Source organism: Equus quagga, unplaced genomic scaffold, assembly GCF_021613505.1.
Source record: "Equus quagga isolate Etosha38 unplaced genomic scaffold, UCLA_HA_Equagga_1.0 HiC_scaffold_51_RagTag, whole genome shotgun sequence".
Classification (NCBI taxonomy): Eukaryota; Metazoa; Chordata; class Mammalia; order Perissodactyla; family Equidae; genus Equus; species Equus quagga.
Genome location: NW_025793956.1, coordinates 346,124 through 362,659, shown reverse-complemented (window position 1 = coordinate 362,659; position 16,536 = coordinate 346,124). Strand labels below are relative to the sequence as shown.

General features: G+C 36.2%; 1 protein-coding gene across 1 annotated transcript in view; it reads right to left on the bottom strand.

Annotated features, from left to right (window-relative positions):
* Positions 1-333: 333 nt before the first annotated feature.
* Positions 334-16,536, bottom strand: part of LOC124232365 (BCL-6 corepressor-like) — a 62,163-nt gene continuing 45,960 nt past the window's right edge. The window contains exons 7-10 of the mRNA XM_046649317.1: positions 4,157-4,302; positions 2,242-2,319; positions 1,876-2,032; positions 334-625 (exon numbers count right to left, since the gene is read on the bottom strand). Coding sequence (XP_046505273.1) covers positions 334-625; positions 1,876-2,032; positions 2,242-2,319; positions 4,157-4,302 — 673 coding nt within the window. The remainder of the gene's footprint in view (positions 626-1,875; positions 2,033-2,241; positions 2,320-4,156; positions 4,303-16,536) is intronic.

Below are 16,536 nucleotides of genomic sequence, written 5' to 3'. Positions count from 1 at the left end.
AATGTCAATGGACAAGGCTCTCTTACCTAATTTATTTTTTCTTTTAAAAAAAAGACAAGAAACGTTTGTTCCAAGTAAAACCAAACTTATTCCAAAGCAGCTTTTGTACAGTTTAAAGTAAAGCACTTCAATAAAACACCTCAGCAATTTCATATAAACTAATTTAAGTTTAAAATGTCAGTCAACTTTCTAAAGTCCTCCAACTGGAGCCTTAGACAAAGCAGAGATATTTCCATGTGTAATAATGCCCCTTTACAGAAATAGTTGTATTTTGACAAATTTGCACAGTACGGATACAACAACACACTGTACACAGTGGGACTCAACTTTTCACTAGTGATCTTTCTCCCAGGACACACTGCTGGGATTTAACCATTCAACAGAGGAGCCAAGCAGAGTCTGAAGTTCATTTGTGAATTCAACCAAATCTAACAGTGCCTTGCTTTCAGGATTGAAGGCTTCCAGGTCTTTGGAGCAAGAGAACAATAAGTTTGCTGAAACTTGCCTGTAAAATTCTGCCTCTGCAATTGTGACAATTTCCATATTTGGAAAATTGCAGCGGAATATGCAGGATGATATTTTCAATTTTTCAAGCACATCTGAAAGCAATAACCAGTTTCTTGGCCTACAAAATAAAAAAGAAAGTGGTTCAAGTTTCTGGCAAAATTAAAGGTGTGCCAAGAATTAATTACCATTCTGAATAAACCATCTATAGACATAACAACCACCAGTTACTTCCAATTCCACCCCCCTGCCATTTCTCACCATACCCACTCATTGACCAACATTCTCCTTTTAAGGTGAGGGAAAGTATCTATTTCTAGTGGGAGTAATCGTGGATTCATCTGGTTTTAGGAAAACATCCAGAGAAGACCAATTGATTTTTAGAAAACAGGAGGAACACCTTAATAAGACATCACAATTCCTACTTCATTACTCTGACTGCTGATAGAAACAGGTGAAGTCCTATTTACTTGAGCTCTGATCACAATTCAACTTGTAACTCTCAATTTTTCCCACTGGAGTTACTGAGGGAAGTCTACATCCCAACTCAAGACGACTGATTACAAACACCTTTTGGACTTCTTCTCCTCCCCTGGCAATACAGCATTTTAAACACAGAAGGCTTTCTTTTCTTTCCTTTCATATATCTCCACTGTCACCCCTCACCTCTTTGGGATTGATACTTTTCAGAAGCAAATTGTTACATTCCTTACATACTCTCTGCAATACAACTTTATGATTTCTACTACTAGTAACGTCTCAGTTTATAATAGCATACATACTTAAAACTTCAGAGCCCGAGGATGATATTATTAAGCACTTTTGTGAACACAAAACAGAGCCCAGATTTCTTGATATGTATACCACAGAAGATTGGTCACTGGGGCACAGTGGCTCAACAATGAGGGGAAGACCGGATCTAACCAAATTTGATGACATGCAAAGATCCCAGGAATGACGAATAATTATTTCCCTAATCACGAGAACGGAGATTATCAATATGGTATAGTATACCTCATGTGCCCAAGAAAGCCAATGATGGTATGTTAGGGAGATTCTAGGGCTGTTTCTCAAAGATTTATTAGTGACTGAAGTATCCAAAGGACTAAATCTTCTATGGCATTCCACTAAATGACTATTTCAACACTTAGGGTTCTGAGGCCTTATTTGTCTCAGTGTTCTGATAAGAACAGTTTATACTGTGCTATGAATCTGATTCTCACTATGTATCTTTTCCAGAAAAGATCATTAAGTATGATTCATGGACACTTACAACTCTCTCATCCACCCTCATCTGCTTAAAAGGGTTTTTAGGTCCTGCTACTCCAAGAAAATCCAGGTATTTTTCAACCACATGATTCCCATGCTTACCACTGAGAAACAGACACTTGGATGTTATAACATGGTAAGAGGGGACTATCTGAAAATTCAAATTCAAACACATCACTATAAGCCTTATCTTCATTATCCTGGTCTTCCGATCCTGGAGGATTTGCCAAAATATTATACTCAGCTTTATTATCTGGTTCTAAGGGAAAGAAAAGGAGAGAGAAGATCAGGTAGGTCCCACCAGGATTTCAACTCTCATCAATTAAATGATTCTCAATAAAAAGAGATCATTTCCTAATGATCCCTGTTTACAGCACCTACCACTCACCTTCCCCTCACATACACCAGAGAGAAATATTCTGTAACTTAGTCATTTCCCTCTGAACTAAAAAGAACAATGTTGCTCACCACAGACAGAGCTTCCATAGAACTCCCAAGGGCCATTAAACTCATCATCACTGTGACCCCGTAGGTCATTTAAATAATCTGGAGAGAAAACAAAACAAGATTAAAAAAACTGTTTAATAAACGATTTCAGCAAAGTTGCAGGATAGCTAGTCAACATACAAAAACTGCTTGCATTTCTATACACTAGGAATAAACAGCCAACCTAGTGGCGTAGTGGTTACCATTCTGTGCTCTCATTGCCATGGCCCTGGGTTCATTTCCCAGTCATGGAACCACACTACCTGTCTGTGCTTGTCATACTGTGAAGACTGCATGTTGCTGTGAGGCTGAAAGTTATGCTACCAGTATTTCAAATACCAGCAAGCTACCCATGGTAGACAGGTTTTAGCTGGTCTTCTAGACCAAGCCAGACTAGGGAGAAGGACCTGGCCACCCTCTTCTGAAAAAATTGGCCATGAAAACCCTAGGAATAGCAGCAGAGCACTGTCTGATAGAGGGCCGGAAGGTAAAAAGATGGTGCAAAAAGACCAAACAGGATTCCTCTGCTGCACACAGGATTGCTAGGAGTTGGAATGGACATGACAGCACTAACAACAACAAAACAATAAACAATCCAAAATGGAAACAAACAACCTTACGCCAGCATTGAAAAGAATAAGTAGGAATAAACTTAAACAAGGCAGAAAAATACTTGTACACTAAAAACTATAAAACATTGCTAAAAGAAATCTAAAGAAGTTACAGATAAATGGGAAGATATCCCATGTTCACCGATTCAAGGACTTAATTTGTTAAAATGTCCATACTACCGAAAACAATCTACAGATTCAATGCAATCTCTATAAAAATCCCAATAATTTTCTTTTGCAAAAATAGAAAAATATATCCTAAAATTCATATAAGATCTCAAGGGATTCTGAACAGTCAAAATAATCTCGAAAAAGAACAAAGTTAATGGCTTCACACTTTCTGATTTCAAAAAACACTACAAAGCAACAGTATCAAGACAGTGAAGTACTGGCATAAAGACAAATAGACTAAAGGGACAGAATAGAGAGCCCAGAAATAAGCACTCACAGACGCTGTCAAATAAGGAGCGTTACAGTTTTTCCCAATAAGTGAGTCTTAGTTGAAATAAAATATTTATTATCATGTGAGTCAATGGCATTCTTTGGCAGTAAGTGTACGTGAAAGAATTTGACTTTAGGTTCCTCATACTCATGAATACCTGTGCTTCACCTTTAGGGATCCTATAATGACTGGGGCTTAAAAGATAGCTTATCTGTTGACTAAACTCCACAGACCCATGCAAATAACTTCATGAACGGGAGGTTGAAGTCTTCCATTTTGCCCAAATAAAATGTGAAAATATGCACCATACTTAAGTTAAAAATGCATTGGTAGAAAATGCAAATAACCTTAGGATATCTTTGAAAACATTAGCACAAACAGATCAAAGTAAACGTAGAATCAATGGCTAATCACCAAAATATTTAGCTTAACTAAAGTACTATATTACACCACACAAAAGGCCACATAACAGCTGTCCTATAATATAAAGCTTTTTAATTTACGCCCAGTAAATATGAATTAGCTACCACCTATTTTTTACTAAAGAACATGTCACGGGGCCAGCCTGGTGGCACAGCAGTTAAATTCACACGTTCCACTTCAGAAGCCCGGGGTTGGCCAGTTAGGATCCCAGCTGCGGACATGGCACTGCTTGGCACACCATGCTGGGGTAGGCATCCCACGTATAAAGCAGAGGAAGATGGGCATGGATGTTAGCTCAGGGCCAGTTTTCCTCAGCAAAAAGAGGAAGATTGGCAGCAGTTAGCTCAGGGTTAATCTTCCTCAAAAGAAAAAAAAGAACATTTCTTGAACTTTGTTGACCCTGTTCCTTGAAGTGACCTACCTGCCAGAAAAAGTTCCATAAGTTTGCTGTGAGTCATTTTCATTACAGTTCTACCTGAATAGGTAGCCAAAGTGGGATCAGCACCACAGGAGAGAAGCAAGCGGACTATTTCCAAGTAATCATTCTCAACTGCATCATGGAGAGGTCTAAGAAGAGATATGCAGTGGGATTAACTTGTGTACTCATTCTTGTTAAATATATATACATTTATGATATATATAAGCCTTGTTAAATATTTATATAGATATTCTACACACAGGGAAACTGAGACATGGTAACTGGCCCCAGATCAACTGATGATTATTATTTCTAAACCAGTTGTTACAGGGCAGGGACTACTTCAGAACTGATTCTCAAATGCAAATCTATTTTAATCCAAGGCGTAATTCATGACAAAAATAAAAACATTTTCAAGGAACTTAAGTAGTGACACACTGTAAATGATAACTCACAATGCTACCATTTTAGAAGCCAAAACAACAAGAAATTGTTAGACAGTTTTTTAAAATGCCTACTTTATTTTAAAAAGAACTACAGGGCAAAGATCAATGATTAGTGGAAACTCTCTTGGAAGCTGGACCCCAGGACGTTATAGATATCAATGATCAACCCTCTGACCCAGAAGCTCAAGGTAGAGAATGGGGAGAGAAGCTAATCGGGAGAGAAGAATCAGGGCCCAGATTCAGCCTAGAACCAGAGTCAATGGAGTGAGATCTCATGAGGGCACACAGTCCTCCCATGTCCATTAGGGGATAGAATGCTGCCTACAGTTCATCTTGAAGGAATTCTGTTTTGAAAACTGTGAAAGACAAAATACATTTCCATTTTACTAACTTTATAATTGTCATGAAAGCATCCCATGCACACGACCACAAAGATGCTTGGGTTACCTCAGACTTGGGACTTTGACCAATAAATCGCGGTCAAATATGTAGTGGGGGCCAGGTGTGAGGATTTGGGTTACAACAGCAGGTCTTACAACAAGCCAGCAACAATGGCCCTCTGTACTCTTGGGACTTGTAGCTCACATACATTTTAAATTCAATAATTTAGGTAAACGATAAAGAGTCCAGGTTGGGTTAAAAGGTAACATGACTAGTTATTCATGGAGGCTTTGATATTTTCAGGGGCTTTTAAGCCACAGAAGCTTATAAGACTGGCCAAGATTTCATGGACTTTTAGCGAATAGAAGGGAAGAGTCAAACACACACACATAGAAGTAGAAAGGAGGAGGACTGTAAATTGCCTGTAAATGTCCAAGAAAAGTCCCCAAAATGAAGGATGGAGGCAATGAGGGGTATGAGCTCAGAAGTGCTGAGACTCTAGGCATCAAGTGTGAAGAAGGATTGCAGAGTCCTGCAAGGCTTCATGGAGCAGAAAGCTTCTTCTCTTGGACACAATGGAAAGAGATACCAATTCAAAAGCAAAACAAACAGTGGCCAAAATAATGTCCCACTGCACCCATCTCAACTGTATGTTACTTTTTATTGATTTTGAGCACTAGGATAGCTTGGTCACGGACAGTTGGAAAGAAAAAATTCAAAGATCAAAAAGAGAGAAGGTCAAGTTTTTTAAAAAAATAAAAATAACAACAGTATTACAAAATCACAACAACATTAGTTGAAGTCTAACACTCAAGCATACCCAACTGGCCTGGACAAACACACACACACACACCAACAAGGAAACCAGAATCAATCTTATGAGGGTAACTACATATAGAGTTCTTTTTTATTATTCTAAAGAGTTAGATGCTAGAGTCATAACAGTTCAGAACAGCAGTTTGGGATAAGAAAAACAAAATGAGAATGAAGGGCCCAAAACACGAAATCTTAAAATTTTTTTTAACTATTTCTTTAAAGTTGTGGTAAAATACACATAATGTAAAATTGACCATGTAAAACCATTTTTTCTTGTTCAGTTCCATGGCATTACGTACATTCACATCATTCTGCAATCATCACAACTGTCCAGTCGTGAAAGTTTTTCATTTTGCAAACTGAAACTCTACACCCATGAAACAGTAACTCCATTACCCTCTCCCCCCATTCCCTGGCAACTACAATTCTACTTTCTCCCTCTATGAATTTGACTACTCTCAGTCCCTTATATGAGTGCAACCATATGGTCATTTTGTGTCTGGCTTATAATTTCACTGAGCATGTTTTCAAGGTTGTTCCATTGTTGTCACATGTCAGAATTTCTCTCCTTTTAAAGAATGAGTAAATAGTCCATTACAGGTATATACCACATTATGTTTATTCATTGATCCATGGATGGACACTTAGGTTGTTTCTGTCTCTTGGCTATTGTGAATAATGCTGCAACGAACATGAGTATGAAAATATCTCTCTGAAATTCTTTTGGATTTATACACATTCAGAAGTAGGATTGCAGGATCATACAGTAATTCCACTTCTAATTTTTTGAAAACTACCACACTATTTTCCATACACCATTCTACATTCCCATCAACAATGCACAAGGTTCCAGTTTCTTTGTATTGTTGCCAACACTTGCTGTTTTCTGGGTTACTTTCAATACTAGACATCCTAATAGGCCTGAGGTGATATCTCTTTGTGATTTTCATTTGCTTTTCCCTAATGATTAGGGATGCTGAGCATCACTGCATGTACTTATTGGCAATTTGTATATCTTTATTTTCAGAAATGCCTATTTAAGTCCTTTGCCCATTTTTAAATTGGGTTATCTGGTTTTTGTCATTTTTGAGTTGTAGGCATTCCCTGTATATTTTACATATTACATCCTTATTAGATATATATAATTTTCAAATAATTTATCCCATTCTTTTCGTTTAATGTATCCTTTAATGAATAGAAAACTTTAAGATTGACATAGTCCCATTTATTTACTTTTCTTTTATCGCTGATGCTTTTAATGCCGTATGCAAGAAATCAATACTGAATCAAATATCATGATGGTTTAGCCTTGTTTTCCTCTAAGAGTTTTATTTAAGTATTTAATCCTGAGCTATGTTTTGTATATGGTAGAAGTTAATAGCCTAACTTCATTATTTTGCATTCATTTTCCATATTACCTGTGGTCGAAGAGATGTGCCCATTCCCATGAGTAGTCTGGGCACACTTACAGAAGATCATTTGACCATGTATGCCAGGCTTGATTCTGGGTCCGTACTCTATTCCAGTAGAGCACAGATCTTAACACACAGCTTTGCTTACCAGAGCTTTATAGTAAATTTTGAAATAAGGACAAATCAAGACAAAAATACTTTATGTCATTCTTTGGTTATTCAGATTGCCTTGAGATTCCATATAAACTTTAGAATATATTTTTCTTATTTCTGTAATACATGCTACTGGGATTTTGATAAGTATTGCATTAAAACTACAGAAATGAGTGACAAGAAGAAGAAGAGAGAAACCGACAGCTTCAGGCCCTGACTTAACAACAATATACAGACTAAACTGCTTTTATGAAAACTCCAGAAACCAGTTAAGATGTGGCAGCAACCCAGTGAGTGCAAAGCCAAGAAGAGCTGCAATGAAGCAGGTAAGAAAATTTGTTGCATTTACACGTGATAGCACCCCACCTTCCGACTCAGCACAATGCAGTACAGTCAGGGAAAATCTCCCAGCTTCCATCTAGAGAGGGAAATACAAGAGTAGGACATGCGTCAAATGTTCCTGTTTTACAGTGGGACTATCAGAGGGATAGTTTCTGTAAGCCTGACTCAGAATACCGAAGTGAATAGAGGTATGCTTTGAATGCTGAATTAGTCTGTTCATGCTTTCCTAACTGAATAAAAGAGACTGGGTGACTTAAACAAGATAATTTTTTTTTTCTTACAGTTCTGGAGGCTGAGAAATACCAGATCAAAGTTCTGGTTGATTTGTTTCTGCTGAGGACTGTCTGCCTGACTTGCAGATGGCCAACTTTTCACCATGTTCTCATATTGTGAAGAGAGAAAGACTCCTTTTTATAAGGCCACAGTCCCACTGGATTATGGTCCTATCTTACGGATTCAGTTTACATTAATTGCCTCATAAAGGTGCAAACTCCAAATGCAAGCCACATTAGCAGTTAGAGCTTCAACATATGAATATGAGAGAAGGGACATAATTCAGACCACAACACATGCCTTGGAACTGCTGAGAACAAAGGCAAGCACCACTTCATAAGAGACCAGAGACACTGCTGTACCACAGACAGACAGACAGGGAAAGCAATAGACTGTGGGCTCTTGAGAACAGGGGCAGCTTTTATTGGGTAATGACATGTGTAATCAAAGAGAACACTTATCCCTAGAAAGGTCTGATAGGCCCCCAGAGTCTCTAGTTGGGCTGACTAGTGAAGGTTTTTCTTTGAATAAAACCAGTCTGGAAAGACTGAGACATGGCTGTTTTTTTCAAATGCTGAAATATCAACAAAAGAACACAAGTATACAAAAAAACAAGGAAACATGGCTTGCTCAAAGGAATAAAATAATCTGCAGAAAATGATCCTAAAGAAAAGGAGATTTAAGAATTACTTATCAAGGAATTAAAAGTAAGCATCTCAAAGGAACGCAATGAGCTAAAGGAGAAGCCATAAAACTAAATGAAATCAGGAAAAAGATGCAGGAACAAAATGAGAACATAGCAACAAAGAGAAACTAAAAAAATGAAACAGAATTATTGACATGAAAAATACAATATCTGAAACGAAAAATTCACTAGAGAGGCTCAGCAGTAAACATGATCAGGTAGAAGAGAGAATCAATAAATATAAAGACAAGTCATTTGTATTATTAAGTAAAAGAAGCAAAAACAAAAAAACAGCAAGAACAGTGAAAGAAGTTAAAGATTTATGGGACACTTGTATGCATTATGGGAGTCCAGAAGGAAAAGAGAGACAGAGGAAGAGAATCTATTTGAAGAAATAACAACCAAAACCTTACCAAATTTGAAGAAAGACACAGAAATTAAAGAAGGTTAATGAACTCAAACTACGATAAATCCAAGACTCACTAAGACACATTTTAATCAAACTGTAAAGTCACAAAGAGAGACTCTTGAAAGTAGTGAGGGAAAAGTGACTCATGATACATGAGGGAGATCACATAAGATTATCAGCAGATTTTCAACAGAAATTTTGAAAGGCCAGAAGGAGTGGGATGATATATTCAAGTGCTGACAGAAATATAGTTGCCAACCAAGAAAACTATACCCAGCAAAACTGTTATTCAAAAATGAAGTAGAAATTAAGACATTCTCAGATAAACAGAAGCTGGGAGAACTCATTACCACTAGAGCTGCTCTACAACAAATGTTAAAGTGGTGGCTTAAGTCAAACAAAAGAGTGCCAGACAGCAGACAACAACATGCATATAAAGCTCTCTGGTAAAGGTCAATGCATAAAGACAAATATTGATTTCTGCAGTATTGTAACGTAGGGACATATATCACTTTTAATTCTGTATAAAATTTAAAAGAGAAAAGCATGAAAAATAACTACATCAAGGGGAGTGGAATAACTACATCAAGGAAGGGGTGGAAATTTTACATGAGAAGAGCTTCTGTATGCAAGCATAGTTTTGTTGTGATTAGTTTCAACACACCGTTATAACTTTAAGATGTATGTAATCCCCACAGTAACCACAAAGAAAATACTAATAGAAGATGAACAGGATACAAAATCAACTGAAAAATTGGTGGCATCTCTATACACTAACAACGAAGTAGCAGAAGGAGAAATTAAAAATACAATCCCCTTTACAATTGCAACAAAAAGAATAAAATACCTAGGAATAAATTTAACCAAAGAGGTGAAAGATCTTTACACTGAAACCTATAAAACATTGTTTGAAAGAAACTGAAGAAGACACAAAGAAATGGAAAGATATTCCATGCTCTTGTATTGGAAGAGCATTAAAATGTCCATATTTCCTAAAGCAATATACAGATGCAATGCAATCCCTATCATAGTTCCAACATTTTTCACAGAAATAGAACAAAGAATCTTAAAATATATATGGAGCAACAAAAGACCCCAAATACCCAAAGCAATCCTGAGAAAAAAGGATAAAGCTGGAAGTATCACATTCCCTGAACTGAAAACATACTACAAAGCTATAGGAACCAAAATAGCACAGTACTGGCACAAAAACACACACAGATCAATGGAATCAAGAGGGCAGAAATAAACCCACACATCTAAGGACAGCTAGTTTTCAACCAGGCAGCCAAGAACACACAACGGAGAAAGGAGAATCTCTTCAATAAATGGTGTTGGGAAAACTGGACAGCCACATACAAGAATGAAGGTAGACCACTATCTTACACCATGCACAAAAACCAACTCAAAATGGATTAAAGACTTGAATGTGAGATCTGAAACCATTAAACTTCCAGAACAAAACCAGGCAGTATGCTCTTCAACATCAGTCAGCCGCATTTTTTCAAATACCATTTCTGACCAGGCAAGAGAAACAATAGAAAAAATATACAATGGGACTACATCAAACTAAAAAGCTTCCACAGCAAAGGAAACCATCAACAAAGTGAAAAGAGCATCTAACAACTGGAAGAAGATATTTGCAAACCATATATCTGATAAGGGGTTAACATCCAAAATATATAACAAACTCATACATCTCAACGACAAAAAAATTAACCACCCAATTAAAAAATGGGCAAAAGATCTGAACAGACATTTCTCCAAAGAAGATACACAGATGGGCAAAAGGCCCATGAAAAGATGTTCAACATCATTAACTATCAGGGAAATGCAAATCAAAACTACAATGAGATATCACTCACTCCCGTCAGAATGTCTATCATTAACAAGACAGGAAACTGTAAGTGTTGGGTAGGATGTGGAGAGAAGCGAACCCTCATACGTTGCTGGTGCGAGTGAAAACTGGTGCAGCGACTATAGAAAGCAGTTTGGAGATTCCTCAAAAACTTAAGAATAGATATATCACATGATCCAGCTATTCCACTGCTGGGTATTTATCCAAAGAACTTGAAAACACAAATGCATAAAGATACATGCACCCCTGTGTTCATCACAGCATTATTCACAATAGCCAAGACTTGGAAGCAACCTAGGTGCCCATCAAGGGACAAATGGATAAAGTAGACATGGTATATACACACAATGGACTACTACTCAGCCATAAGAAATGATGAAATCCGGCCATTTATAACAACACAGATGGACCTTGAGGGTATTATGCTAAGTGGAGTAAGTCAGAGGGAGAAAGCCAAATACCCTATGATCTCATTCATAAGTAGAAGATAAAAACAAAGACAAACAAACACGTAGCAAGAGAGGGGTTACCAGAGGGGAAGGGGAGAGGCAGAAGCATGAAAGGGGTGATTAGGTATACGTGTGTGGGGATGGATTCTAAGTAGTCTTTGAGTGGTGAACATGATGTGATCTACACAGAATTCGAAATATATTACAATGTACACCTGAAAGTTATATAATGTAAAAACCAATGTTACTACAATAAAAAAAAAATTAAGAAAATTAAAAGTAAAAACACTTTAAAAAAACCCAAGATGAACAAAAGGACATGAGAAGGAATCCAAGCATGTCACAAAATGTCAACAAAACAGAAAGGAAGGAACAAGAGGGGAAAAAAAGCTACAATGCATAGAAAAACCAAATTGCAATTAAATCCTTCCCTATCAGTAATAACATAAAACATAAATGGATTAAATGGAAACCCTGTCACAAGAGACAAAAAAGAATCTTGTATATTTAAAAAGTGTCTAATCACCAGGACACATGTAATTATAAATATATACACATCTAACTCAGGGCTCCCAAATATATGAAGACACTGACAGAATTGAAGAGAGAAGTAGACAACAACCGAATAGTACAGGATATTTCAATATCCACTTTGAATAATGGATAGAACCACCAGAGAGACATCTGCAACACTATACACTATATAACCTAACAGACATATAGAAAACACCCCAGCCAATACTAGCAGGAAAACACTCTTCTCAAATTCATAAAGGTGCATTCTCCAGGATAAACCTCATGTTAACCACAAAAAGTCTTAACAAATTTAAGACTGCAATCATACCAAGTATCTTTTCTGACCTTAATGAAATGAAACTAGAAATCAATAACAGAAGGAAAACCAGAAAATTCACCAATATGTGAAAATGTAAGTGTCAAATTCCTTAACAGTAAAGACAGTAAAAAATAGGGTAAAGAAGAAATCACAAGAGATCAGAAAGTATCTCAACAAATAAAAACCAAAACCAAACATACCAAAACTTAGGTAATACAGCCAAAGCAATAATAAAGGGAAAGTTTAGTGTGATCAATGTCTACATTAGAAAAGGAAGATCTCAAAAGAACTTACCTTTACACCTCAAGGACTTGAAAAAAGAACACCATAAGCCCCAAGTGAGCAGAAGGAAGGAAATAAAGATTAAACCAGAGTTATATGAAATAGAGAACAGAAAAAACATACAAATAATAGATGAAATAAAGAACTGGGGTTTTAAAAGATTAACAAAATGGACAAATCTTTAGCTAGGCTAAGAAAAACAAACAATAAAAAGACAAAAACAAAATTGAAAGAGAAGATAGTACAACAGATATCCCAGAAATATAAAACATAATTTACTTAATAATTTTTAATATAAACAACTACACTTCCATGAATTGTATAACCTACAAGAAAAGGATAAATTCCTAGAAACATACAACATTCCAAAACTGAATCATGACAAAATAGCAAATTTGAACAGACCAGTAATGAATAAGGACACTGAACAAGTAATCAAAAACTTTCCAAGAAAGAAAAGCTCAAGATGAGATGGCTTCATTGGTAAATACTGCCAAATGTTTAAAAGAGAATTAACATTATCCTCTTAAATTCTTCTCAAAAAATGGAAAAGAAGAGTCATTTCCAACTCCCTGGATTGGCTTCGTAAGATCAAGAGAAGACATATAAGCTTAAGAAGTCTGCCATAAGGCAGAGGCAAAAGTGTGGAGCAGATGTATCCACACAAGGTCTGAGAAAGCATCAGAATCCAAAGTAGGATTGATGAAAGTTATTTCTACTCTGAAGGCAATCAGTAAAAACTAGAGGAGGTGACTGCTACTTCAAACGTGAAAACAGCAATGCAAAACTCCAAGAAAAATGAAAACTCACAGAAAAATGACATAAGCAAAGGATCTCAATAATCTTATAGTAACCAAACCCAAAGTCACAGAGATGTAATGAGTAGTCACAGAGATTTAATGAGTAACCAATTAAAGAATTTCAGTTGTTCAAGGAAACTCAATAGACTATGAGAAAATCAAAGACAAGTCAATGAAATTAGAAAAACAATATACAATACAAATGAGACAGAGATAAAAATCACAAAAAAGAAGCAAACAAATTTTGGAGCTGAGGAATTCAATGAAAGAGATGAAAAAAGCATCAAAATCAGAATAGACCAAATAAGACAGAATCAGCGAGACAGAGGATAGGAACCCTGCAATAATCCACTGTAAAGAGAAAAAAGAATGAAAAACAGCAAAGAAAGTCTACATGATCTAAAGGATACCATTAAAAAAATCAATATCCAAATCATTGGAAATCCGAAAGGGGAAGAAGAGAGAGGGAAGGGAGCAGAAAGCGTATTCAGAGAAATAATGGCTGAGAACTTCCCAATTCTAAGGAAAGATTTGAAATCCAATTCATGAAGATACACCTCATCCCATTATTTCAGTTGAAAACAATGTTCTTCAGGAAACCTTCTAATAAAACTGTCCAAAACCAAATACAACGGGGTTCCTAAAGGCAGGGAAGAAGGGGGGGGGGGAAGGGGAGGAGGGGGAGGGGGGGGGGGAGGGGGGAGGGAGAAACACCATTAGGCTATCAGCAGATTTCTCAGCAGAAACCTTACAGGCCAGGAGAAAATGGGATGACACACTTGAAGAGCTAAAAGAACAAAAATGCCAACCATAAATACTCTATCCAGCAAAGTTATCCTTTAGAAACAAAGGATAAATACTTTCTCATATGAACAGACCTGAGAGAATTCATCACCACTAGTCCTGTCTTACAAGAAATTCTGAAAGGAGTTCTTGAAGCTGCAACGAAAGGACACTAACTCATTATAAAACATATGAAAATAGACAACACATTAGTACAGGCAAACATACTGTAAAATTGAGACATTCTAACACTATAATGTGGTGATGTGTTAACGAATTAACTATAGTAAAAAGGCTAAAGTATCAAAATAACTAAAGCTACCAAAATTTGTTAATGAAAACATAATATAAAAAGAGGCAACAATACTAAAGTCATAAAGGAGGGTGTAAAAGCACAGGCTTTTTCTATGTGATAAAAGTAATGCTGTTGTCAGTATAAAACAGACTGTTCTATCTATAAAATGTTTTATGTAAGTCTCATGGTAACTGCAAAGCAAAAACTTACTGTAGATTCACAAAAGATAAAAACAAGGGATCACAGCACACCACCACAGAAAATCACTGATTCACAAAGAAACATACAAAAAGAATAAAAAAGGAACAAGGGAACTACAAAACATCCAGAAAACAATAAGACGGCAATACTAAGTCCTGATCTATCAATAACCACTCTAAATGTATATGGACTGAATTCTCCAATAAACAGGTGTAAGTGGCTGGGATGCATTAAAAACACAAGACTCAACTATATGCTGCCTATAAGAGAAAATCTTCAGTTTTAAGGACACATATAGGCTCAAAGTAAAGGGATTGAAAAGGATATTCCATGCAAATGGAAACCAGAAGAGAGTAGGGGTAGCTATATTTATATTAAGCCAAAAATGGTAAAGAGAAACAAAGAAGGTCATTGTATAACGATAGAGGGGTCTCTTATGAAGAAAACATAAAAATGGTAACTACATTTGCACCCAATCAGAGGTTCTAAGGCAAATACTAACAAATGTGAAATGAGAAATAGTCAACAATTCAATAAGGGTAGGAGACATCAATACTGCATTTTCAGCAATGGACGGATCAGAAAATGAATAAGGAAACACTAGACTTGAACCATACTTAGACCAAATGGACCTAACATATACTAACAGGAATTATATCCAACAAGAGGAGAACACACCTTCATCTCAAGTGCTCAAAGAACTTTCTCCAAGATAGATTATGTTAGGTCACAAAATAAGTCTTAGCAAATTTAAGAAAACTTATATCACACCAATATCTTTTCTGACCACAGTGGTATGAAACCAGAATCAACAAGAGAAAAGTGAAAACCCCACAAATATGTGGAATTTAACAGGACACTCCTGAACAAGCAAGGGGTTAAAGAAGATATCAAAAGAGAAATTAAAAATATCTCAAAACAAATGAAAGTGGAAAAAAAATACCAAAACCTATGGGATCCCGAAAAAACCAATTCCAAGAAGAAAGTTTATAGAGATCAATGCCTATATTAAAAAAACAGAAAAATCTCAGATAGACAACCTAAGTTTATACTTCAAGGAACTAGAAAAAGAAAAACAAACTAAACCCGAAATTAGCAGAAGAAAGAAAATGACAAAGATCAGAGCAAAAATAAATGAAACAGAGATCAGTAAAAAAATAGAAAAAGTCAACAAAGTTAAGATCTGTTTTTCTGCTACACAAAGGAAAAAAGAGAGAAGACTCATCTTAAAAAAAAATCAGAAATAAAAGAGGAGACATTACAACTGATACCACAGATATAGGATCATAAGAGACTACCATTAACAATTACATACAAATAAATTGGATAACCTAGAAGAAACAGATAAATCCCTATAACTCACCAAGACTGAATAAGGAAGAAATAGGAAATATGATCAGACCAGTAATAAATAAGGTGACTGACTGAGTAATTGAAAATCTCCTACTGAAAAGGCCCAGGACCACATGGCTTCACTTGTGGATTTAACTAAACATTTACAGAGAAATAAAGACAATCTTCCTCCGACTCTTCCAAAAGTTGAAGAGGAGGGAACACTCTCAAACTTATTCTACAAGACCAGCATTACTCTATCCCAAAACTAGATAAGGACACTACATGAAAGAATACTGCAAGCCAATATCCTTGATGAATACAGATGCAAAAATTCTCAACAGCGTATTCGCAAACCAAATTCAACAGTACATTAGAAGGATCATAACTACTGATCAAGTGGCAGTCATCCCTGGGATGCAAGGATGGTTCAATATAGTCTAATCAATAAATATGATACACCACACTAATAGAATGAAAGAAGAAAATCATATGATCATCTCAACAGATGCAGAAAAAGAATCTGACAAAATACAACATATGTTCGTAATAAAACTCTCAAAGAACCACTCCTAGACATAAAAACCATATATAACAAACCCTAGCCAACATCATACAAATAGCGAAAGGC